Source organism: Cebus imitator, unplaced genomic scaffold, assembly GCF_001604975.1.
Source record: "Cebus imitator isolate Cc_AM_T3 unplaced genomic scaffold, Cebus_imitator-1.0 Scaffold190, whole genome shotgun sequence".
In the NCBI taxonomy this organism is placed as follows: Eukaryota; Metazoa; Chordata; class Mammalia; order Primates; family Cebidae; genus Cebus; species Cebus imitator.
Window position 1 is genome coordinate 616,713 of NW_016107505.1, and position 25,708 is coordinate 642,420.

General features: G+C 50.9%; 1 protein-coding gene across 4 annotated transcripts in view; it reads left to right on the top strand.

Annotated features, from left to right (window-relative positions):
- The window catches only part of SSC5D (scavenger receptor cysteine rich family member with 5 domains), a 28,131-nt gene extending 4,653 nt beyond the window's left edge, over window positions 1–23,478 (top strand). For 2 of the 4 annotated variants that reach the window (XM_017546584.2, XM_037745002.1), the window contains 8 exons: window positions 866–1,183; window positions 1,841–2,017; window positions 8,317–8,634; window positions 10,542–11,129; window positions 11,207–11,521; window positions 11,748–11,915; window positions 17,179–17,340; window positions 21,823–23,478. In XM_017546584.2, coding sequence (XP_017402073.1) covers window positions 866–1,183; window positions 1,841–2,017; window positions 8,317–8,634; window positions 10,542–11,129; window positions 11,207–11,521; window positions 11,748–11,915; window positions 17,179–17,340; window positions 21,823–23,387 — 3,611 coding nt within the window. In that variant the 3' untranslated portion in view covers window positions 23,388–23,478. The remainder of the gene's footprint in view (window positions 1–865; window positions 1,184–1,840; window positions 2,018–8,316; window positions 8,635–10,541; window positions 11,130–11,206; window positions 11,522–11,747; window positions 11,916–17,178; window positions 17,341–21,822) is intronic. The other 2 variants (XM_037745000.1, XM_037745001.1) reach the window with 2 other exon arrangements.
- The last annotated feature ends 2,230 nt before the right edge of the window (window positions 23,479–25,708 follow it).

Below are 25,708 nucleotides of genomic sequence, written 5' to 3' on the forward strand. Positions count from 1 at the left end.
AAAAAAAAAAAAAAAAAAAAGCCAGGCATGGCTTCAGGCTCACACCTGTAACCCAAGTGCTTTGGGAGGATTTCTCAAGGCCAGGAATTCAAGACTAGTCTGGGCAACAGAGTGAGACCTTTCTCTAAAAAATATACAATAAAAAAAATAGCTGGGCATTGTGGCACATGCCTGTAGCCCCAGCTACTTGAGAGAGGCTGAGGTGGGGAGCATTCCTTGGGTCCAGGAGGTTGAGGCTGCAGTGAGACAAGATTGTACCATTGCACTCCAGCCTGGGTGACATAGTGAGATCCCCTCTCCCCAAAAATAAAAAAACGAAATGTATCCCATGCACCTGAAGGCCAGCAAGAGGTTAATATCTAGACTAGTGATTCTCAACTGGGGAGGGAGTGAGGGTTTTTTCATCTCCTTCCTCCCCAAAGGACATCAGTCAATTTCTGGAGACGTTTTTGGTTGTCGCATCTCGGGGAGGGGTTGCTACTGGCCTGTGGTGGGTAGAGGGTGCTGCACAAAACAGCCCCCATGATAAAGGAGGATGCCCAGTGCCAGTGGTGCTGCGATTTGGAAATCCAGCTCTCTAGGACCTGAGGGGCCAGGCATGGGAGGTGGGTCCAGGGGACCAGAGCCAGAGCTCCCAGCATCCCTCCCCACCCTCCTCCCTGAGGCAAGGGATGTGGGGGAGGCAGCAGAGTTGGACTCTGGGCCAATGACTTCCTGTCTTGGAGCCTTTTCCTCATTTGCATAGTGAAGATGGAATATCTGTTTCCCAGAGTCATCTTGGGGTTGCAGCCTGGCCCAAGAATGACTTAGTACTGGCTCATCCATCCTCGTTTTCTGGCTCTGTGCTCTCTCTCCCACTCTTCAGGCCCAGCACCTCGGCTGCGCCTGGCTGATGGCCCCCACGGTTGCGCTGGCCGCCTGGAGGTCTGGCACGGAGGGCGCTGGGGGTCGGTATGTGACGACGCCTGGGACCTGCGAGATGCCGCTGTTGCCTGCCGGGAGCTGGGCTGTGGGGGGGCGCTGGCCGCCCCCGGGGGTGCCTTCTTTGGGGAGGGGGCTGGACCCATCATCCTGGACGACCTCCGGTGTCGGGGAAATGAGACGGCCTTGCGATTCTGCCCAGCTCGGCCCTGGGGCCAGCATGACTGTCACCACCGCGAGGACGCCGGGGCTGTGTGTGATGGTGAGGGGGCTGTGGTGGAGGACCGGGAGGTGGGTGTGGTGGTGCTTGGAGTGGAGTTGCAAGTTGGGGGGTCCCTATGTGCCCTTCCTGCCCTCTGTCTGAACTTTCCACTCCTCATCTTACTCCCCTCTAAATCCTCACCCTGCACCAGTGGTTCTCAGCTGGGGGTGGCTTTGCCCCCAAGGGGACATTGACACTATCTGGAAACATTTTTGATGGTCACAGCTGGGGGCAGGGGTGCTCCTGGCATCCAGGGTTGGAGGCCAGGGGTGTTGCTCAACATCCTGCAGTACACAGGATGGCCCCATGGCCCAAATGGAAACAGCCAAGGTTGAGCCGCAGCCCTGTGGCAGCCCTGGCTGGCCCTGCCTTCTGTCCCCGGAGGAAGCCAGTCTTCTTCTCTCTATAAAGTTCCCTCCCTTTCTCTGTCACCCCTAAGCTACCATGCCCTCTGCTCTCTCTTGTCCCCCATTCACATACCTCCTTCCCAGGTCAGGGAGGTGGAAAGCTTGGGCTGTGTCTAGGGAGGAGGTTGGGCAGGAAGAGATCTCTGCATGCAGCTGAGAGGACTGAGGAAGGATGACACAGGAGGAGGGGGCACCAGTTCTGGGATGGAGGGGGTGCGTGGGTGGCAGTCACCTTCCCCCCTCTCCACAGGCATGCCTCTGGGCTATGTCCCTCCCATGGTCCCTACTGTGACCAGCAACGACTCCATATCCAGGGAGGCTGCCTCCAGGCCACTGTCTACCGTGACAAGCCAGGCTCCAGGGACGGCAGGCGTTTCACCTCCTCTAGCCTCCCCTACTGTCCCTTGGGAGCCTGGACCAGAAGCCGGTGAGTCATTCCATGCTCCCCAAGAAAACAGAGTCCTCCCTTCTGTGCCCTTCCCTCAGCTCTGTTTCATGAGGGGGCTCTTGCAAAGAGAAAGGTAGAGAACAGGGGCACAGGGGCCTCGCCCAGGACACACAGCTGAGTTTAATGCACTGCTGTCACATCTGGAAGCACGTGATAATTTTTGAACAGGGGTCCTGCCTTTCATCATTTACTGAGGCCCCCAAATCCTGTAGCCAGTCCTGGATAAGAGACAGATGGTGGGCTGAGACTCTGCCCTGTTCCTAAGCTACACGGTGTGGCTGTGGGGTCTGTCATGGGGTACTCTGGCCAGCTTCAAGGGACAGCCCTGCCCAAACATTTACTTTCCAGAGTCTCTGGTTCTTTAGCAAATGTGATCAATGGTTCTGCCTGCCCCACTCAGCCTGGAGTGCAGTGGTGTGATCATGGATCACTGAAGCCTCAAGCCTCAACCTGCAGGCTCAAGTGATTCTCCCACCTCAGCTTCCCGAGTATCTGGGACTACTAATTTTTTGTACTTTTTGCAAAGAAAAGGTTTTGCCATGTTGCCCAGGCTGGTCTTGAACTCCTGAGCCCAAGCATTTGCCCACTTCAGCCTCCCAAAGTGCTGGGATTAGAGGTGTAAATCACTGCACCTGGCCTCTTTCATGAGTATTGAAAGGACTATTGTTTTAAAATATAGGTCTCATTATTACCCAGGTATGGTGAAGCCAAGAGATCAGGAGATGACAACCACTAAAAAGATTGTTACTCATGGTTCCCAAGAGGAGGGCCATGCCAAACGGGGCCACATAGGGAAGCACCAGGGCCAGTCAGGGGGTAGAGGGAGTGAGGGGAAGCATGGATGGGAAACTCTATTTTTACATATTTATATATTTATTGAGAGGCAGGGTCTCGCTTGCTCAGGCTGGAGTGCAGTGGTGCAATCATAGCTCACTGCAGCCTCCAATTCCTGGGCTCAAGTGATCCCCCCACCTCCACCTCCTGGGTAACTAAGGCTATAACTGCATGCCACTGTGCCTGGCTTTTTTTTTTTTTTTTTTTTTGTAGAGACAGAGCCTCACTATTGTCCAGGTTGGTATCAAACTCCTGGCCTCAAGTGATCCTCCTGTCTTGGCCTCCTGAAGTGCTGGCATTACAGGCATAAGCCACCACACCCAGCCAGGTACAGGAGTCTTGATTGCTTTTTTGCAGGAAGGAATAGGTGAAACAGGGTAAGTGGGCTTAGAATTGGCTAGTTTGAATAATTTCAGGAGGTGATGGGTCAGAGGGTTGTCCTTAGTTGTCTGGTACTTGGCCCTGGGGCAGAGGACAGGTGCATAGTGGCCCAGGTGTGAGAGCCCAGTGGAGGGGCAGTTGGTGTGTGGGTTCTGGAGAGCATGGTTTGCACACAGAAGGCATGCTCAAGTCATTTACCAGCTCTAGGAATTAGCTGACCCTGGGAGAGGCAGTACTTCAGCATCAGGAAAGCCCCAAGATGTCAAAGCATCAGGAATACAGAAAATAAAAAGTCGCGGTGAACAAAGTTGTCTCCTCAAGATGGGAAAGGGCTGAACAAAAGCAGCAACTTGTTTTCACTATGATAACTATTCCCAGAGGCCCCTTACCCCTTTTCTTGAATAATAATATCAACTAACACTGACAGAGCATGCACTGGCTCCTGGTGACTGATGCTGTTCCGTTCTCTCCCTGTCTCAATCAGGTGATGTGTACAGTCACTGTGGTGTGGGTACTGAGGTCTCCATGTTACTGATGAGGCAGCACAGCTGAGAAATGGAAGAGCCAGGATTCAAGCAGAAAACTTGTTCCAAGGCTCACATTGGTTTTTTTCTTTTTTTAATTGTGATAAAGCATACGTGACATACATAAAATTTACCATTTTTACCAGTCTTTTTTTTTTTTTTTAAACAGGGTCTCGCTCTGTCACCCAGGCTGGAGTGCAGGGGTGCGATCTCAGTTCACTGCAACCTCTGCCTCCCGGGTTCAAGCAATTCTTCTGCCTCAGCCTCCCAAGTAGCTGGGATTACAGATGCTCACCACCACACCCGGCTAATTTTTATATTTTTAATAGAGAAGGGGTTTCACCATGTTGGCAAGACTGGTCTCGAACTCCTGACCTCAAGTAATCCACCCGCCTCGGACTCCCAAAGTGCTGGGATTACAGGCGTGAGGCACCATGCCTGGCCTTTATCAGTCTTAAGAGCATAGTTCAGTGGCATTAATTACATTCATGTTACTCTGCAACCATCACCACTGTCCATCTCCAGAACCTATTTTTTCATCTCAAACAGAAACCTCATACCTATTAAACACTAATTCCCTATTCCTCCCTCTCTTCAGCATCCCACAATCCCCATTCTTCTTTCTCTATTTATGAATGTGATTTCTTTAGGTACCTCATATGAGTGAGAATCATACTCTTTTGTGACTAGCTTATTTCACTTAGCATAAAGTCTTCAAGGTTCATCCATGTTGTAAGACATGTCAAAATTTTCTTCTTTTTTAAGGCTAAATAATACTTCACTGTATGTATATACCTCATTTTGTTTATCCATGCATCTATTGATGGACAGACACTTCAGTTGTTTCCACCTTTCAGCTATAGTTAATAATGCTGTTATGAGCTTGGGTGTACAAATATCCATTAGAATTTCTGCTTTCAGTTCTTTTGGGTGTATACTTGGGCCATATGGTAACTTGTCGAGGAATTGCCAAACTGCTTTCACAGGGCCCGCATTCTTAACCACTTTTCCATGCTCAAGTGTCATTCAACTAAAAAAGGGGCTACTGTCTGTTTCCTTCCTTCTGCCTCAGCCCTTCTGATCAAGAAACCTTCCACTGACTGGGCACGGCCGTTCATGCCTGTGAACTCAGCATGTTGGGAGGCTGAGGCAAGAGGATCACTAGGGCCCAGGAGGTGGAGGCTGCAGTGAGTTGTGATTGTACCACTGCACTCCAGCCTAGAAATAGAGTGAGACTCTGTCTTTAAAAAAAGAAAAAAGAGAGTGAAATCTTCTTCCACCCTCCCACCCCCCAAGAAGGGAAGGAGCATGCCAAAAGTTGCCTTCTAAGGAAGCATCTCCAAGATGAGGCAGATGATCTTTCTCTGTGCCCCTCTTAATTGCTCCTCATTAAAGCTTCTATTCCCTCCACCCTACTGACCTGCCTTCCCCTAGAAGAGGCCTTCTTTTCAATCTCTCCCAGTCCAGTCTGAGTCTTTGCTGATTTTGGAATAAGCATTCTGAAGGACAGAGTTGACTCTTTCATTTCCTTGCTTTGATGCTCTGAGTGTTTCAGAGGTTCCCCACCATGGATACGATAAAGTCTCATTTTCTTGGCGGAGAATTCAGGGTCCTTTATGATCTTCACATCCCCAGGTTTTAGCCAAATCCAATGACCTGCTGTTCCTAAACACACCACACTGTTCCTTGTCCTGGGCCTGGCAGGTGCTGTGCCATTTACTTAGGCACAGAACCTGTGTTAGTTTGCAAGGGCAGCTCTAACAAGGTACCACAGACTGCGTGGCTTAGACAACAGACGTTTATTCTTCATGTTTTAAAACTTCTGGTTCAAAATATTTTACATGTGCCCCCCCCACCACCTTTTTTTGGCAGAGTTTCACTCTTGTTGCCCAAGCTGGAGTGCAGTGGCGTGATCTCAGCTCACTGCAACCTCCGTCACCTGGGTTCATGCAAGGCTCCTGCTTCAGTTTCCCGAGTGGCTGGGATTACAGGCATCTGCCACTATGCTCAGCTAATCTTTTGTGTTTTTAGTAGAAACAGGGTTTCATCATGTTGGCCAGGCTGGTCTCTAACTCCTGACCTCAGGTGATCCACCCACCTCAGCCTCCCAAAGTGCTGGGATTACCGGCATGAGCCACCATGCCCAGCCACATGTCCCATCTTTTTTTTTTTTTTTTTTGAGATGGAGTTTCACTCATGTTACCCAGGCTGGAGTGCAATGGCACGACCTCGGCTCACTGCAACCTCCGCCTCCTGGGTTAAGGCAATTCTCCTGCCTCCAGGCAATTCTCCTGCCTCAGCCTCCTGAGTAGCTGGGATTACAGGCACACGCCACCATGCCCAGCTAATTTTTTGTATTTTTTTTGGTAGAGACGGGGTTTCACCATGTTGACCAGGATGGTCTCGATCTCTTGACCTCGTGATCCACCCGCCTCGGCCTCCCAAAGTGCTGGGATTACAGGCTTGAGCCACCGCGCCCGGCCCATGTCCCATCTTTTAACTTGTTTGTTGGTATACCAGAGTTTTGCTAGTTCAAAACGAAAAAGATCTTTCCTAATATGACACAGGCATTAGTAAAGTTTTCCTTGTAGTTGGAACTCAGTAACTTGTCTCCTCTGTATCTTCTGGGTATTTCTTAAGTTTCCCCAGTATCTGGGTCCAGTCTCTGCTCATGTCTTAGATTTCAAGGCACCTTGCTTTTAGATCCATCACAGTTGCCTGTGTTGAGAACATAAAGATGATTATAGATGGGATTCTGGTATCACAAACTCAGAGAAGGTGGCTGTACCATGACTGGCATATAACAGAGTAAGGCCTTTATGTCCACAGAATGTGCACTGTTTTCTGAAGAGGAGTTCATTTTCCAGGCTAGTCTCACAGGACTCCTGACACCTGGAGCATCTTTGGTCAACCACAGAAATGTACTGTCTCACAATTCTGGAGAGTGGAAATCCAAGATTAAGGTGTTGGCAGGGCTGGTTCCTTGTGAGAGCTGAGGGAGAAACTACCCCAGGCTTCTTACCCACGTGCCAGAGGTTTGCTGGCAGCCTGGGTTTGTAGACGCATCATCTAGGCCAGGCTCAAATATTCCCCCTTGGGGAAGTCATCCTCCTTGGGCTGGGCAAAGGTAAAGAGGACTGTTTGCTCTGGGCTGCATGGGGCCAGGTCTACCGTAGCTGCTGGAGAAATAGTTACTGAACAATTGCAATAGGCCCCTTGATACTGGCTTCTGAGCATCTCCTTGACAGCCCCTCGAGGGCCTGAGGGACCTAGGTCAGAGATATTCCTGCTGTGGATAACTCCGAGAGGGCCGGTGGGAACTAGACAGGATTAGGGAATCCTGAACTCATGTCACTGCTCCCTGCCCAGCCCAGCGCACCTTTTTCCTTCTGCCTGGATTCTCTTCTGCTCCCTTTTTATTTTTTGAGACAGTCTCATTCTGTCACCCAGGCTGGAGTGTAGTGGTGTGATCTTGGCTCACTGCAACCTCAGCCTCCTGGGTTTAAGCGATTCTCCTGCCTCAGCCTCCTGAGTAGCTGGGATTACAGGCACGTGCCACCACCCTCAGCTAATTTTTGTATTTTTAGTAGAGACAGAGTTTCTCCATGTTGGCCAGGCTGGTCTTCAACTCCTGACCTCAAGTGATCCACCTGCCTTGGCTTCCAAAAGTGCTGAGATTACAGGCGTGAGCCACCATGCCTGGTCTGCTGCTCTGTCTCTTTTAAAAGACTTCCTCTGAGAAGGCTTCACGGGCTTCCCTAGGCAGAATTTTTCTCACCTTCCCTTCACTGTGTTTCTGCCTTGCCTTTTTGGTACTTCCACTACTCCCTTTAGCTCACTGAGTTGTAATGAAGTGTATGCATGCTCCTTTCCCTAAAGACTGAGAGCTTTTGAAAGCAGAGGCTGTGCCTGACTGGTAAACAACAACAACAAAACACCTGATTATCCCTGTGGTCTAGTGGTTAGGAAAATAAAATCTAGAAAAGAAGAAAAAACCCTTATTAAACCAATAATGAGAGAAAATTAAGGGTGGTGAACAGTTGCATGGAAAAAGACTCTTATTATTTTAATTGAGGTGAAATTCATATAACATGAAGTCAACCAATTTAAGTATACAACTCAAGTGGTATTTATGCATTCAAAGTGTTGTACAACCACTACTATTTAGCCACTGTGAATGGTGCTGCTCTGAACATTCACATACCAGTATCTGTCTGAATACCTGTTCTCAGTTTATTTGGGGTATATCCCTAGCAGTAGACTTTCTAGATTATATGGTAATTCCATGTGTAGTTTTTTGAGGGTCCCCCAAACTCTGCCTGACTCTTTAGCCCTTGTGCCTATTGCAGAAAATGGCATAATAAAGGCCTCACTAAATACTTGCTCCCTGGAAGGGAGGATGGATGAATGGAGGGAAGGCCTAGATGGATGAATGGATGAATGCATGGAAAGGAAGATAGAGGGAGGGAAAGGTGGATGAAGAGTCAGGAGGCTGGGTGGCTTCCCTGACTGTAATTCTTTGAATCTCTTCTACCCCAGGGTCCCCGCAGCTGCGCCTGGTGGCTGGGCCCAGCAAGTGCTCAGGTCGACTGGAGGTGTGGCATGACCAGCGCTGGGGGACCGTGTGTGATGACAGCTGGGACATGCGAGACTCAGCTGTGGTCTGCCGGGAGCTGGGCTGTGGTGGACCTCGGCAGCCAGACCCTGCTGCTGGCCACTTTGGCTGGGGTGCAGGCCCCATCTGGCTAGATGACGTGGGCTGTGTGGGGACCGAGGCTTTGCTGTCCGACTGCCCTGCTGCTCCCTGGGGAAAGCACAACTGTGCTCACAATGAGGATGTTGGGGTAACCTGCACTGGTAAGGAGGCCCTAGCCATCTGTTGACTCCAGAAGGCTTCCTGAAGGGGGAACAGTAACTAACATGGGCACTAACATTGATTGGGCACTTGCTAAGCCCCAGCCCTGTGCTGGGTGTTTTTCCACATATGGCCACATTCAAATCACATAATAAGTCTAGGGTGGTGTGTGTTATGTCCATTTTACTGAAGCTGAGGCACAGAGAGGTTAGGTAACTTGCTCAAGATCACACTGCAACTAACTGGCAGATGTAGGATTCCCACTCAGAGAAGCTACTGCTTCCTCTTCCTTCTAGGAATCAAGGGAGTCTCTCACTAAGAAGGGAGATTTAGCCTTCCTAAGATGAAAGGAAGCAGGCAGGGCACTGGGAGATGGAGAGAAGCCAAAGCGAGAGCCAGTTAACATAAACTCAGGCAATGCCTATTATTAAAAGCCAGATGTTGAGCTCGGCACTGGGTTGTCATGTTGGGTTCATGAACGGAATGAACATGGTCTTGCTCTTTGAATAGCTCATAGCTCATGGAGAGAAAGAAATACTCTAACAAATCATTGCAAACCTGTATGACTCCTTATAGTTTGGGGTCACCAAGACCAGTCTCAGATTCAATAATTTGCTAGAAGAACTCATAGAATCAAAGAATCTGTTACAGTCAGGGTTATTGTTTATCACAGTGAAAGGATATAGATTAAAATCAGCCAAAGGAAGAGGCACCTGGGGCAGAGCTCAGGAGATACCAGGTGTAAGCTTCCAACTGTCCTGTGCCCAGTGGAGTTATGCAGACAGCACTGAATTATCCCAGCAAGGAAGTGGGACAACACACATGAAGAACTGCCAGCTAGGAAAGTTCCCTTGAGCCTTGGCATCCAGAGTGTTTATGGGGGCTCAGCCATGTACATGTGGCTGACCATAAATCATACTGTTAGCACAGGCGATCTGGCATTGCCCAAGTCCCCCAGGGAAACAATCTTTTATCAGGCAAGATATTCCAAAGGCTTAGAAGTCATCTCCCAGGGGCCAGGGAAACAGTAAACCTTTCTTTGGGCAAGGTTAATCCTTTACTGCACACATGTGCTAATCAGAAAAATGGAAGATGGAGAGTGGTGTCTCAAAGGATGGAAGTATCACCTCTGCTGGAAGCTAAGGCTCTTCCCTCTGTCCCCCTCTTCCTGATGGCCATGGGGGGACCACAGAAAGATTCTTTTATTTTTTGAGATGGAGTTTCACTCTTGTTGCCCAGGCTGGAGTACAATGGCACGATCTTGGCTCACTGCAACCTCTGCCTCCCGGGTTCAAGCAATTCTCCTACCTCAGCCTCCTGAGTAGCTGGAACTACAGGCACGCACCATCACACCCGGCTAATTTTGTATTTTTAGTAGAGATGGGGTTTCTCCATGTTGGTCAGCCTGGTCTCAAACTCCCGACCTCAGGTGATCTGCCCGCCTCGGCCTCCCAAAGTGCTGGGATTACAGGTGTGAGCTACTGCGCCCGGCCACAGAAATTCTGAGTTCAGGAGTGGCCTGTTGGACCTGGGTACTACTCTGGTGGTAAGAACTGACAGTGAGGTATGGAGACCTATCAGAAGGTACAGGAAGTGAGGCCCTAACTTAGAGGAGAAGCTGAGGAGATGGAGAAGAGGGGTCAGGTGTGAAGGGATGAGGGGGTCAGTCACGTCCAAATTGTAAGTACCAAGAAGGCAGGGGGTGGTGTTGCATCTGGCTTGCCATAGCCTCCCCAGGGTCTAACACTGTGTGGCTCATAGGAGGTGCTCAATAAATATTTGTGACAATAAATGAGTAAATGATGAACGAATGGGAACTTGCTGAGTGATTACAGAGATGAAGGGACCTAGGTAGATGATCTTGTCATCATGATATTTCCATTTTTCTTCCTTCCCCACTCACTTCCAGGGCCCCCAGGCCTGGACTCCATCTCAGACCCCTTCAGTTGGAGCTGGATTCCCGGACTGGGGAGAGATCGGAATGCCTGGCTCCCAGGAGAGCTGGCCACCAAGCCCTCTGCAAGTGTGACTGCCAGTGTTCTGGAGAAAACAACCACGAAGGCCCCAGGAAAAATGCCTAAGAGTACTAAGAAGTGGGTGACAAAAAATGCAAAGAGACCAACCACTCAACCCCCAGTGACGCCAACCACGAAACATTCCAGGGCCCAAAGCCCCCCAGACCTAACCTCACAGACCACTGCAGCCCTGATCACTGAGGCCTCCCGAAGACCTACCTTTGAGTTTACCAGAAGGCCAACCACAGAAGCCCCCCACAGATGGACCTCTCACAGCACTGCCATGCTGACCCCTCAGACTCCCCGAGAACGGACCAGTAAGACCATGGTGATGCTGACCACTCAAAGCCCCCGAGAAATGACCTCTGAGGCCACCATCAAGAGAGTCCCTCAGGCCTCCCTGGAGCCATCTGCTGAGATCCCACAAGAGTCATCCAAAGATCCGGCCCCCTCTCCCACTGCTAGCACCACTGGGGAATCAGGTGAGTGGCCGTGAAGGGTGTGGGGAGAGAATGGGAGAGGCTGACCCTCCCTCCTGACCTGTAGGCCTTCCACACAGGCCTGTTCCGGGTTCGTCTAGCGGATGGGCCCAATCGCTGTGCTGGCCGGCTGGAAGTGTGGCATGCTGGACACTGGGGAACAGTGTGTGATGACAACTGGGACCTACGAGATGCCACTGTGGCCTGCTGGGAACTGGGCTGTGGAAAGGTCCGGCCCCGAGTGGGCAAAACCCATTACGGCCCTGGAACTGGGCCCATCTGGTTGGATGACATGGGCTGTAAGGGAAGTGAGGCATCATTGAGCGACTGCCCCTCAGGGGAATGGGGGAAGCACAACTGTGACCACGAGGAAGACGTGGTGCTCACCTGTACTGGTACCAGGGCATGGTGAGGGTGGTGGGGTTGTGGGCGTGGCCAGGAGAATGGGTCAGGGTGGGGCCAGGTGACCGTACCATGGTAGATTCTAAAGAACTGGGCATGCGGGGTTGGGGTGAGGAGACTCCAGAGTTGCTCCAGAAGATTCCAAAAGGGGAGGGAGGAGCAGCAGTAAGGACCTCTGAAACAGAGGCTGGGGTCAACATTGCCCCAATTTCTCCAAAGGCTATGCAGACTATGACGATTATCCCCCCTGGACCTGGGACCCCACCTCAGCAGAGGACCTGGCCAAGGGGACCACCACAGTGGGGGGACCTGGACACACTCTCCCCTGGGGCACCACCAGGCACCCAGAGACCCCCTTCCCAGCAACAAGGCGCCTGCCAGACACAGGTGAGGGACAAGATCGGGGTGGCCATGGGGGGGCCTCCATAAACCTCCATTCGCTTCCCCATAGGGTTTCCAGAAAGACCCTTCTAAATGAGCTGGCCCTGAAAAGGTTTTCCTTGGCTCCTGAGACCCTAAACACATTACCTCCTTGGGCTCAACGGTGACACTTCTCCACAGCAGAAGACACCATCTAAGAGATCAGGCCAGGCTCAGCCTATCGTGAGCCCATCGTCCTCCCACAAACTGCACAATACATGAGCCTGAGCCCCTCGAACAAACCCACAACTGAGGGCCATTCTGTCATCACATCATCGTCCCCTCCCCTGCTCCCTCAGAGCAAGCGAAACCTTACCCGTTCTTGAAGCTCACGCTCTGGTTCGGGTGTGCTGTGGCTCCAACAGAGGTGGTGACTCCTGGAGTGCAGCTTCTTTCCCTACCCTGACTGTCTCCTGCCCATCCCTGGGCCTGAGCCCCTCCCTTCAGCCAGCAAAATCAGCCTCCAGTGCCACAGCCCTCTCCCCTCTGCTCTGTGGCCTCTGTCTCACTGTTGCAGCTCCTTTCACACCTGGGACCTTGCCCCAATTTGGCCCCCACATTGCTGCCACCACATCCTTCTGCCCCTTTCTTTGCCTGTCTTCCTTGTATCCCCATCTCTCAGGGTCCCTCTGAATCTATCTCTGCTCCTGTTTCTCACATACTATTGCTCTGTTTTTCTTTCATCATCTCTATTTCTGTGTTGCCCAGGATGCAGTGCAGTGGTGTGATCTCGGCTCACTGCAGCCTTGACTGCCCAAGCTCAAGTGATCATCCCTCCTCAGCTTCCTGAGAAGCTGGGACTATAGATGTGCACCACCATGCCCCCCTCATTTTTATTTTTTGTACAGACGGGCTCACTATGTTGCCCAGGCTGATCTCAAACTCCGGGGCTCAAGCCATCCTCGAGGAGGCGTCCCAAAGTGCTGGAATTGCAGGCAGGAGCCACCTGGCCCAACCTGTTTCTGTATCTTTCCTCCTCTTGTCTTTCACTTCCAGTTCTCACCTTCACCACCTGTTTCTCCCTCCATTTTTCCCAGTGGGTTCTTCTGTGATCACCTCACACTCTCATTATCTCCATTTCTCACTGCCTGTGTGCCCCTCCTCAGGCCCAGGGCTGCAGTATCTTTTCCTTTGTCTCCTGCCATTGTTTTCTGAGTCTCCATCTCCCCCGATTCCCCCACAGCCTCCCGCGGGCTCCCTTCTCTCTCCCTCATTCTCTCCCTGTCTGAGGGAAGGGCTCCTCTGCTTCTCTCTCCCCCTCATTCTCTCCCTGTCTGAGGGAAGGGCTCCTCTGCTTCTGTCTCCCCCTCATTCTCTCCCTGTCTGAGGGAAGGGCTCCTCTGCTTCTGTCTCCCCTCATTCTCTCCCTGTCTGAGGGAAGGGCTCCTCTGCTTCTCTCTCCCCCTCATTCTCTCCCGGTCTGAGGGAAGGGCTCCTCCGCTTCTGTCTCCCCCTCATTCTCTCCCGGTCTGAGGGAAGGGCTCCTCCGCTTCTGTCTCCCGCGGGCTCTACTGTCCGTTTCTCACCGTCCCCGCCGCCCTTGCTGCTCCTTCACGGGCGGTTTCACTCCGTCTGAGGGGCAGCGTTTCTGCCCTCCCTCTGTGCCCATCGCAGTCGCTGTTTCTCCGTCTTCTCCCTCCATTACACTCTCCCGTCCTGTCTGCCGTCTGGGCCTGCCGGCTTTCTGCCTCTGTCGCCCCGCGCCCGGCGCCTCGCGCCCATAGCCTCCTGAGAGGCCAACCATCCGGCTCCCGCCGAGAGTCTCGCCGCACGCACCCTTTCCCGCCTTTTTTTCTGGCGCTCAGCACGCATGCGCACGCGCTGTGGCCCTGGATTGGAGGGACGGGGTCCGGCGTTCATGTGCCTAGCACCTCGTGACGTCACACTAGCTCTGCGATCCCTGATTGGCCACTGGCTCATCGCCTGCGGTAATAATAGCTGGGCGCAAGGCAATCAGGTCCCAAGAAGCGGGCCTTGATGTGGGGAAAGGGAGGACGGGAGCAGGCGCTGGGGGGCCGTGACTTGGTGGTGGTAGACTCAAGTTGTGAATCAGAGCTATCGTTCCATTTCCACAGGCGGAAACGGGAGCTCCCAGAGGTGATGCTCCTCGTTCCAGGGCTGTCGGGGTTGCAGCGCCTCCCTAGCCCATAGCGCCCCCTCGTGGTGGAGGCGGGCATGTGCCGGGCACGGCGGCTGCGGAGACCGCTAGTCCAGCCTCCGGACCCCTCCCGTAGGGCAGGGCGGCAGCCAATGAGCAGAAATACACGCAGAATTACAAACTACCCCGGGGAAATGAAAAGACAGCCATGTGTGCAGCCTTATCAATAGGAAGACTCAGGTTCTATTGGAGTGAAAAAAAAAAATGGGAAGACTCGGAGGTGCGTGCGGAGTGGGGAGGGGAGACACAGCAGGCATGCATTCTTAGCTTCAGGAGCAACGTAACCTTGGAAAAGTGACTTCGTCTTTTTGAGTCCCCTTTCCATTCGTTCATTCATTCATTCATTTAGACGGAGTCTCGCTCTGTCATCCATGCTAGAGGGCAGTAGTGTGATCTCAGCTCACTTCAACTTCTGCCTCCCAGGTTCAAGTGACTCCTGCCTCAGCCTGAGTAGCTGGGATTACAGGGTCCTGCCACCACACCCGGCTAATTTTTGTATTTTTAGTAGAGATGGGGTTTCACCATCTTGGCCAGGCTAGTCTTGAACTCCTGATCTCATAATACACCCACCTCGGCCTCCCAAAGTCCTAGGATTACAGGCAGGAGCCACTGTGCCCGGCCACCCGTTTCTTTCTCTGGAAAAAAAACAATGTGCCTCCACGGTTGTTGGAAAGACGGAAGGAGAGGTAGCCTACTCTGCTGGCCCTGCCTGACTCCAATTGTGGGTCATAGGAACTGTTGCTACATCCATGATTCAGATGGGGAAAAAAGTGAGGCTCAGAGAAGTTTAACTTAGGAGCCACGATTATAATCTGTTTCAAATGATTTCACACGTTTTGCTCCTTGGATTGGGAACCATGTATGCTGAAACAGAAGCACAAGTCTGGAGTTCGACACTCCTACCAGGTTCCAATCATGGTTCCAACCCAGATTAGAACTAGTTGGGTGACCTCAGGCCCCAATTCAATGAGCAAAATGTGTGTGAAATCGTTTAAAACCGCAAAATATTGCTTGTTAGAGTTATTTGCTGAAAATGAACAACAGCTGCAGGATTCCAGGGAAGGAGCTATTATTTGTAGTACAGATATCAAGGAAACCTCACAGAGGAGATGGTATTATTTCACCAGCAGACACAAGGAGAAAAGGAATTCTCAGAGGAGCAAAGAGTGAGGGAAATTTGCATTGTCAGAAATTTTCACTGGTGTTATCAATCTCTGCTAGACTTTAAGCTCTATGAAAGATCTGCATCTGTTTCCATTGCTGCCATAACACATGACCACAAATTTAGTGGTTTAAAACAATGCAGACTTATCATTGTGCAGTTTTGTAGGTCAGAAGTCAGACTTGATTAGTGGGCTAAGATCAAGGTGTCAGCAGGGCAGTTCCCTTTGGAAGGCTCTAGGGGAGATCCATTCCTCTGCTTTTTCCAGCTTCTAGAGACCACCTGCATTCCTTGGCTTGTGGCTCCATCCCCCATCATCAAAGCCAGCAACACTGCATCTCTCTGATCTTTCCTCTGCCTTCGTAGCTTTCTCTCTCACTGTGGCTTGAAAGGTCCTCTGATTTTATTTATTTATTTATTTATTTTTGAGACAGAGTCTCGCTCTCTCACCCAGGCTGGAGTGCAGTGGTGCAATCTCGGCTCACTGCAGCCTCCACCACCCAGGTTCAAGTGATTCACATGCCTCAGCCTCCTGAGTAGCTGGTATTACAGGAATCCATCACACCTGGCTAATTTTTGTATTTTTAGTAGAGATGGAGTTTCACCATGTTGGCCAGGCTGGTCTCGAACTCCTGACCTCAGGTGATCCACCCACCTCGGTCACCCAAAGTGCTGGGATTACAGGTGTAAGCCATGGTGTCCAGCCAGTTCTCTGATTTTAAGGACTTAGATTGGGGCCACTTGGTTAATCCAGGATAATTTTCCCATTTTAAGGTCTAGACCCTTAATTACATCCACAAGGTCCCTTTTGCCATGTAAAGTAACATATTCACACTTTCTGATTGGGGCATGTGCATATTTGTCCTAGACACTAGGGATTCCAAACAGATCCAATATCTTGTCTATTATGGATTTGTCTGGAATCCCTAGTGTCTAGGACAATGCTTGAATCTCAGTAGGTAATTTTTACATTATTTGTTAAATGAATGAACGAATGGATGAGAGATTGCAGTGTAAGTCTAGAGAGACAGAGGAGATAAGATGGGAGGCTTGTTGAGTTTGGATTTTTACAAAGCAGCATTTCTTCAGTCTTCCTGGATGATAGCGTTTGGAGACAACGACATCAGTTCATGTGTCAAATGCCTACTATGTGACAGAGCATGTACTAACTACTGGGAGGTAGCGTTAAGGAACAAAGCAGGAAGAGGGGCAGGGCAGGCTTCGGGTTGCAATTTAAAATAGGAGGGACAGGCATGGTGGCTCATGCCTGTAATCCCAGCACTTGGGGAAGTTGAGGCAGGAGAATTGCTTGAACCCAGGCGGTGGAGGTTGCAGGGAGCCGAGATCACGCCACTGCACTCCAGCCTGGGCAGCAGAGTGAGACTCCGTCTCTAAACAAATAAATAAATAAATCAGGCAGACTGGATTAGGGCCTACACAAATGGCCTCTTTTTACCTTACTTACCTTCGTAAAGGCCCTGTCTCCAAATACAGTTCCATTCTCCTGAGTAGCTGGGATTACAGGCACCTGCCACCATGCCCAGCTAATTTTTTGTATTTTTAGTAGAGATGGGGTTTCTGCATGTTGGCCAGGCTGGTCTTGAACTCCTCACCTCAAGTGATCTGCCTGCCTCAGCCTCTCAAAGTGCTAGGATTACAGGCTTGAGCCACGGCGCCCAGCCCAAGTGCCCTTATTTTTCGTGCTTGTTTAGTGACAGTTTCTGTTACTGGTAGCCAAGAGCATCTGAGCTGAACCGAGAAGGTCTCCACAAGGTCAGGGAGGGGCCGAAGTGCTGGTGCAGTTGAGGCGGGATGATGCCTGGACTGGGGCTGGGCCCAGGAGGAGAGAGAAGGGGAGTCACATTCAAAGGGAAGGTGAAGACTCAATCCTCTTCCCCATATCTCTCTAGGTGGCAGAGATGGTTACAAGCTTCCCTGGATGTGGGACACAGCTTCAGGAAGGGGCCTGGCTGAGGGGACCCCTACTTTAGGCAAACTAGGACCCACCGTTGGAGCTGGCATCACCAGAAGCCCAGGCAGTCCTCCAGCTCCGAGGGTTCATGGGGACACAGGTGAGGCATGTGGCTGGGGTGAGGGGACTGGGGCGGTATGTGTCGTGCGGCAAAGAGACAGATTCCAGACTCCCCAGTGGAGCCCCAACTCTTACCCCAGAAAGACTCAGCAGAGATATATCCTAAAACAAGGGGTTATCAGCTGGGCATGGTGGCTCATGCCTGTAATCACAGCACTTTGAGAGGCCAAGTTGGGAGGATTGCTTAAGCTTGGGAGTTTGAGACCCGCCTGGGCAACACGGTGAATCCCCTCAAGACCTGAACATTAGCTGGGTGTGAGGGTACACACTTGTGGTCCCAGCTGCTTGGGAGGCTGAAGCAGGAAAACCCCTTGAGCCTGGGAGGTCAAGGCTATGGTGTGCCACTGCATTCCAGCCTGGATGCCAGAGTGAGACCTTATCTCAAACAAAAACAGAAACAGAACCAAGGGGTTATTATCTAGACCAGTGGTCATCAACTAGGGCCAATTTTGGCAATATCCAAATATATTTTGGATTGTCATGGCAAGAAGCAGAGAGGCTGCCCATTGGCACCTAACTGGTAGAGGCCAGGGATGGAGTTAAACATCTCACAGTGCACAGGACACATCCCCCATAACAACAAACCACCAGCCCTAAATGACAATATCCCTGAGGTTGAGAAACCCCAACCTACATGGCATAAATCACTGTGACAAATAGGAAAATGATAGGAAGCCCTCGATGAGAAAAAGGAAAAGATACAAACAGGCGATTCACAGAACGGGAAACCCAAATGGCTGAGTATGTTTAGAAACACTCACACTCATCAGGAACCGAGAGTACAAATTCAAACAAGCATGGAAGAGAATTAGAAAGGTGGGCATGATCGTCCAAGGTGGCCCCTACAGCACCAGCAGAAGCCTCTTCCACCGGGCAGACAGGCCCCCAGAGTGCACTGTAGGAGCCATAGACTGGGAAGAGAGGCCGGGCGCTGTGGCTCACACCTGTAATCCCAGCACTTTGGGAAGCCAAGATGGGCAGATCACTTGAGCCCAGGAGTTTGAGACCAGCCTGGGCACCATGGTGAAACCCCGTCTCTACCAAAAAATACAAAAATTAGCTGGGTGTGGTGGTGCACACCTGTAGCGCCAGCTATTGGAGAGGCTAAGGTGGGAGGATTGCTTGAGCCCAGGAGGCGGAGGTTGCAGTGAGTTGCAATTGCACCCCTGCACTCCAGCCTGGGTGGCAGAGCCAGACCCTGTCTAAAAAAAAAAAAAGGAATTCCACACAATGGAATTCTGTGCAGCAGTTAACACCGTGAGTAGACATATACACAGCAATATAGATAGGTATTAACAACATAATACTGAAGGAAAAAGTCAGAAACAGAATAATATTTCCAGCCGAATGCCATCTGTAAAAGTTAAAAGCATAAACACAAAAATACATATACACAGTTATAAAACATGCTATATGTGAGCCAGACATGATGGCATGTGTCTGTAATCCCAGCTACTCAGGAGGCTAAGGTGGGAGGATCCTTTGAGCCCGGGAGTTGAGTCCAGCTCGGGTGACATAACAAGACCCTGTCTCTTAAAAAAAAAAAAAAAAAAGAAAAAAGAAATGTGCTGTGTTTTATAAGGACACACGCATGTTTAAGGCCAAGTGTCAAATACAGCAGTGGAGGGGCCTATAGAAGAGGGTGCTGAGGACAGGACTGGGGATAAAGAGGATTGAAATTAAAGTCATACAAGAGGGAACACTGCAGGGACTGCTGGTTACAGGGTACTGAGGGGAACGATGAATGTAGTTGTCTGCACTTTGGGTCTGAAAATTAAGAAGCATTACCATTCTAGGTATCTGAGCCCCTATAATATCTACGTAAGTGTAGAGTCTTGAGATAATAACAAAAAACATGTAACATTAAACAAAATACACCATGTTAGGCACTATTCTAAGCAATATAGATACATATCCTTTAATCCTCATAAGGTCTACATGAGCTTGGCCAGGCATGATGGCTCAGGCCTGTAATCCCAGCACTTTGGGAGGCAAAGGCAGGCAGATCACTTCAAGTCAGGAGTTTGAGACCAGCCTGGCCAACATAGTGAAACCCGTCTCTACTGCGACTACTAATACTAAAATTAGATGGGTGTAGTGGCAGGCGCCTGTAATCCCAGCTACTCGGGAGGCTGAGGCAGGAGAATTGCTTGAACCCGGAGGCAGAGGTTGCAGTGAGGTGAGATCACAACACTGCACTCCAGCCTTGGCAACAGAGGGAGACTCTGTCTCAAAAAAAAAAAAAAAAAAGGAGAGAGATCTACATGAGACTGTCTCAAAGAAAGAAAGAGAGAGAGAGGAAGGAAGGAAGGAAGGAAGGAGAAAGAAAGAACAAAAGGAAGGAAGGAAGGAAGAAATTTACCTGAGCTCAATGATGTAGACCTGTAATTTTGCCCATTTCTCAAATGAGTGAAATTGAGGCACAGATATCAATGACTCTGACAACATTAATAATTATGAGAGTGCTTATTCCATGCTAGACATTATGCTAAGTACTTTGCACAACCATGATCTCCCTGAGTCCTTTTGACAACTCTGCAAGGGAGATATGTTGGTCATCTATTATCTATAGGTGGGGAAGAAACTGAGATTTGATCAGTGAAGTAATTTGCCACAGTCACCCAGCTAGGAAGCCATGTAGCTGCGGTCTAAACTGGCTTTATTTAACCACTTCTCCAATCCTGCAAACAAAGGACAGTGTGGGGAAGGGATGCCCTGAAAGACCCTGCAGGAACGAGTGGAAATCTGTAGATCTGTGTGGTTCAATATGGTAGCTATGAACACAGGTGACTGTTTAAACTTAAATGAATCAACACTTTGAAAATGAAACATTCAGTTCCTCATTCACACTGGCCGAATTTCAAGGGCTCCATAGCCGCATGTGGCCAGTGGCTACTGTATTGGCACTGTGGACCATAGCACATTCCCTCACTGAGGATGTGGTATTTAACTGCCTAGACTCTGTGTGCAAACAACTTGGGTTCAAGTCTTATCCCTGCAACTTGCAAACTGTGTCTATGTGACCTTGGGCAAGTCATGTAGCCTCTTGCTCTAATTTCCTCCATCTGTAAAATGGGGATACAACTGGCACTCACTTAGAAGACAGTCCCAGAAGAGGGTGAGGCTTCTCCTGCTACTCAGGCCCAAAACTTGAGGGGGTGCCCAAAACACCAAAATCAAGATACATAATATCATAATACAGTATTTTTAAAAATGAAAATTAATGGAAAAAAAAAAAAACCATGATGAACTGAAGACAGGGTCCTATCCACCTCACTGGGATCACCCTAATCCTGGCCCTGTTGGATCCTTTTTTTTTTTTTTTCTTTCCCCATTTATTTATTTTATTGCATTTTAGGTTTTGGGGTACATGTGAAGAACATGCAAAATTGTTGCATAGGAACACACGTGGCAGTGTGATTTGCTGCCTTCCTCCCCATCACCTACATCTGGCATTTCTCCCCTTGCTATCTCTCCCCAGCTCCCCACCCCCCACCGTCCCTCCCCTATTTCCCCCCAACTGACCCCAGTGTGTAGTGCTCCCCTCCCTGTGTCCATGTGTTCTCATTGTTCAGCACCCGCCTATGAGTGAGAACATGCGGTGTTTGATCTTCTGCTCTTCTGTCAGTTTGCTGAGAATGATGGTTTCCAGGTTCATCCATGTCCCTACAAAGGACCCAAACTCATCGTTTTTGATGGCTGCATAATATTCCATGGTGTATATGTGCCACATTTTCCCTATCCAGTCTATCGTCGATGGGCATTTGGGTTGGTGGATCCTGTCTTTGGTTAAAATGTTAACTTTGGTTAACTGTGGATATTTTGCATTAATTTTTATTGTTTAAAAATATTGCATAAAAACGCTTGAGCACAGGAGTTCAAGATTACAGTGAGGTATGATCTTGCCACCACACTCCAGCCTGGGTGATACAGCCAGACTTTAACTTAAAAAATAAAAAATTCCATAAAGATATTTATCTTGATTACTAAAATTACCCTTCGGAGCCCTCTTGGGTCTCCCTGCCTCCCCCAGCTCCCCGCATCCCCCAGTCCCCCGCTGTCTCCGAATCCTCCTGTAGGCTGACGCTTCTGACCACTCCCGCTTCCTCCCGCGTCCCAGCACCCCCTGCATCCCTCCCTCACCTCACCCTCCTGCACCCTCTCCTGTAACCCGCGTACCCCTCCACATTCCCTCGTCCTGAGCATCCGAGCATCCGAGCATCCGAGCATCCGAGCATCCGAGCATCCTCCAGCAGAGGAGGACGCCAGGTGGCGCCTGGAGACATCAGAGGAAGCGGGGAGGAGGGGCCCCAGGGCCGGGTAAAATCTGCTGGTGACCCATGACGTCTCGAGGCTCTGCGCCTTTCCATTGGTCGGCTCCCCGAGGGGCGGGGCGCGGCGCGGGGTGGGCGGAGCCGGCTGACCTCAGACCGTCCGTCTCTCTTTCCTTCTCCTCCTCCAGGTTCCCCGAGGAAACCGTGGCCTGAGGGCAGGCCGCCGCGGCCCACTGCTATCAGGACAGCGCCCCCCACCCCATCCACAGGCCCCTCCGCCTCTCCGGGACCCCCAGGCCCAGCGCTGACCTCTGACTCCAGTCTAGAGCTCACTCCCCGCTCAGCCTTAACGCCCGAGGCGACCTCTGACCCTGCGGACACTTCGCCCACCTCAGACCCAGCCTCCCGGACGAACCCCGACCTTATCTTGACAAGCCCCGACTTTGCTTTGTCCACCCCTGACTCCAATGTGGTTCCATCGCTGACCCCGGAGCTGTCACCCACGCCCCCACCCACCTTGCTCAAAGAGCTCACCTCTGACCCCTCTACACCGTTGGAGGTGACCAGCCTTTCCCCTACCTCAGAGCGGACCCCAGATTCTGACACAACTTCAGACTTGGACACGACTCCATACCCCAGTACAGTCTCAGAATATTCCAGATCCCCAGACCCCTCCCCAAGCCCTCACTCCACTATTACCCCTGATCCCACCGTGACCCCTGGTCCCACCACGACCCCTCACCCTACCTTGACCTCTCACCCTACCATGACACCTCACTTCCCTACAACCACTCATCCCACCACAACCCCTCAACCCACCACCATCATTCACTCCACCACGACTCCTGACCCCACGACAACCCCTCAACCCACCACCATCATTCACTCCACCATGATTCCTGACCCCACGACAACCCCTCAACCCTTCGCCACCATGCAGCCCACCACAACCCCTCAACCCACCACCACCACCACCACTCACTCCACCACGACCCGTCACCCCACCACCACTCCTGACCCCTCCTCAACCCCTACCATCACTACTAAGTCCCTTCCAACCTCCGTGGGGACAGAACTCTCCTCTCCCACTCCAGCACCAACAGTCAAGCCCAGTCTGCCTCCCGAGTTGACCTTCACAGCACCTGCTCCTCACCCCTCCACATCTGAAATGCCCACCTTAGAGCCCTCTCCAGCCTTGGAGTCCAGGTCCTCCAGGTCCTCCACAGCCACAAGCATAGACCCACTGTTCACTGAGGACTTCAAGCCATCCAGAAGCCAGAGCCCCAGCCTAACCCCTCCACCTACCCATGCCCCACACTCAGCCTCTGACCTCACTGTGTCCCCTGACCACCACCTCTCCCCCATAGCCCACCCCTTGGATCAACCTCCTCTTGACCACCTCACCCTAGGGCCAACCCCTGGTCAGAGCCCGCGCCCCCATGGTCCATGTGTGGCCACAACACCACCTGTAAGGGTCATGGCTTGTGAGCCACCTGCCCTGGTGGAACTGGTGGCCGCTGTGAGGGACGTGGGTGGTCAGCTGCAGAGGCTGACTCAGGTTGTGGAACAGGAGCGGCAGGAGCGCCAAGCCCTGCTGCTGGGGCTGACCCAGCTGGTAGAGGCTGCCCGGGGTCTGGGGCAGCTGGGTGAGGCCGTGAAGAGACTGGCAGAGGTGACCTGGCCCCCCACCATGCCTGCACCAACTACCACTACCCCAGAGGCAGAGGAAAGGCCTCTGAGGGGAGATGTGTGACCCTCTCCAGGATTTGAGTGGTTTAAGACACTCCTGACAAAAAAAGAAAAAGAAAACCAAAGTATCTAATTAAAAACAAGGTGTGAATGGTGTTTTTGGGGGAATCCTAGAGAGAGAGAATCACAAGCTGGATCTTGGTATGTGAATAGCCCAGGTGCCATGCAAGGTGGTGTTGACGATGGTGATGATTGATGATGGTGTTGGTGATCCTGATGGCGATGATGATCATTGTGGTGATGATCATGATAATGGTAAGATGGTGGTGGTGGTGATGGTGATGATGATGAAGAGGAGGAAAAAATGGTGATGATCATGAGGGAGTGGTCATGGTGATGAGGCAATGACCGTGATGATGGCGGTGGTGGTGATGGCGGTAATGTTGATGATGGTGGTGGTGGTGGTGATGGTCATGGTGAAGAGGCAATGATCATAATGATGATGGTGGTGGTGGTGATGTGATGATGATGATGATGGTGATAAGGGTGATCATGGTGGTGATGTTCACATTGACAGTGATGGCGGTAGTGGTGGTCATCATGATGGCAATGATGGTGTTAAAGGTGATCATGGTGGTGATGACAATGGAGGAAGGTCATGGTGATGAGGCAAGGATGGTCATGACGATGCTGGTGACTATGGTGGTAAAGATGATCATGGTACTGATGATCATGATGATGGTGGTGACAATGATGAAGCTTCATGTGAACAAAAACTTGGCCTTGTTTGTAGATGTAAGCTCAGTTTCTAGGACAGAAGCTGATGCAGAGTACACACTCAATAACAAATACCTTTTGAATGAAAGAGTGCATCATCATCAGCATGGCTAATATTTGTTGGGCACTTCCTATGTGTCAGGCTCTCTTTTAAGGGCTTTGCATGGATGATGATGTCATTTTGTCTTAACGGGTGCCTGCGAGGAGGGTACTGTTACCATAGCTCAGCAGATGAGGAGGTGAGCTTTGCAGCCCAGATTCCTGAGTTTGAGTCCTTGCTGAGAGTGAATATGAGTCAGTTACTTAACCTCTGGGTCTGGGCTTCTCCAACTATAAACAAGGGATAATAATAGTACACATACCTCATGGGGTTGCTGTAACGATTGAATAAGTTAGTACCTAAGAGAGTGCTTACGACGGCTCTTGATAAGCACCTGTCAAGTGAGAGCAATTATTGTGTTTATCCCATTCTGCAGATCTGGGCACTGAGGCACAGAAAGGTTTGGTCGTGTGCCCCAGATCACTAAGGGAACATGTGGTGGGCCATGCTTGGCACACAGGGCCCTTGCTCTTAAGAAAATATTCCAGTCTGGGTGTAGTGGCTCATGCCTGTAATCCCAGCACTTTGGGAGGCCAAGGTAGGTGGATCACAAGGTCAGGAGTTCAAGACCAGCCTGGCCAAGAAGGTGAAACTCCATCTTACTAAAAATACAAAAGTAAGTCGGGCATGGTGGCAGGTGCTTGTAATCCCAGCTACTTGGGAGGCTGGGGTGGGGGAATTGCTTGAACCCAGGAGGCAGAGGTTGCAGTGAGCTGAGATTGCGCCACTGTACTCTAGCCTGGGTGACAGAGCAAGACTCCATTAAAAAAAAAAAAAAAAATTCCAGCTGGGCACAGCGGCTCATGTCTGTAATCCCAGCACTTTGGGAGGGTGAGATGGGAGGATGGCTTGAGCCCGGGAGTTCCAGACCAGAAACATAGTGAGACCCCCGACTTTATTAAAAAAAGTAAGAAAAAAAAAAATATTCCACGGCTGTGTCAAACTGACCTGGGTTCAAGTCCTGGCTTAACCATGTCCCGGCTGTGGAAGTCTGGCAGTTTCCCTCCCTTCTGTGAGTCTCGGTTTTTTTCACCTGTAAAATGGGGAGAGCAGTGGTGCCTGCCACATGGGGTTGTGAGGATTAAATGAGGTAGTGCAGATAAGGACAGGATGGTTAACGACAGTGCTTGTGACCATGCCCACCTGTACTTTTCTGTGCCGACACCACAAGGACTGTCCATAAACTACATCCAGTCCTCACCATAGCCCTTTGAGGGAGGAACTTTGATCTGTTTCAGAAAGGACTCTGAGGATCAGAGAGGGCAGGCCCCTTGCCTAAGTCCACACAGCAGAGCCAAGGACTCAAACCCAGAATACTGTGATGTGAATTTCTGTGCTTTGACCATGGCCCAGGTTTCTGGATTAGGGCTTCTATGACAGCCCCACTCCAAGCGACCTTGGGTGGGCTCCTTCCCATCTCTGTGCCTCAGCTTGCTGGTTTGTAAATTGAGGGCCATCTTAGAAGACCCCCCTACTCTGATTCTGGCCCTTGCAGCCTCAAGCAGGAA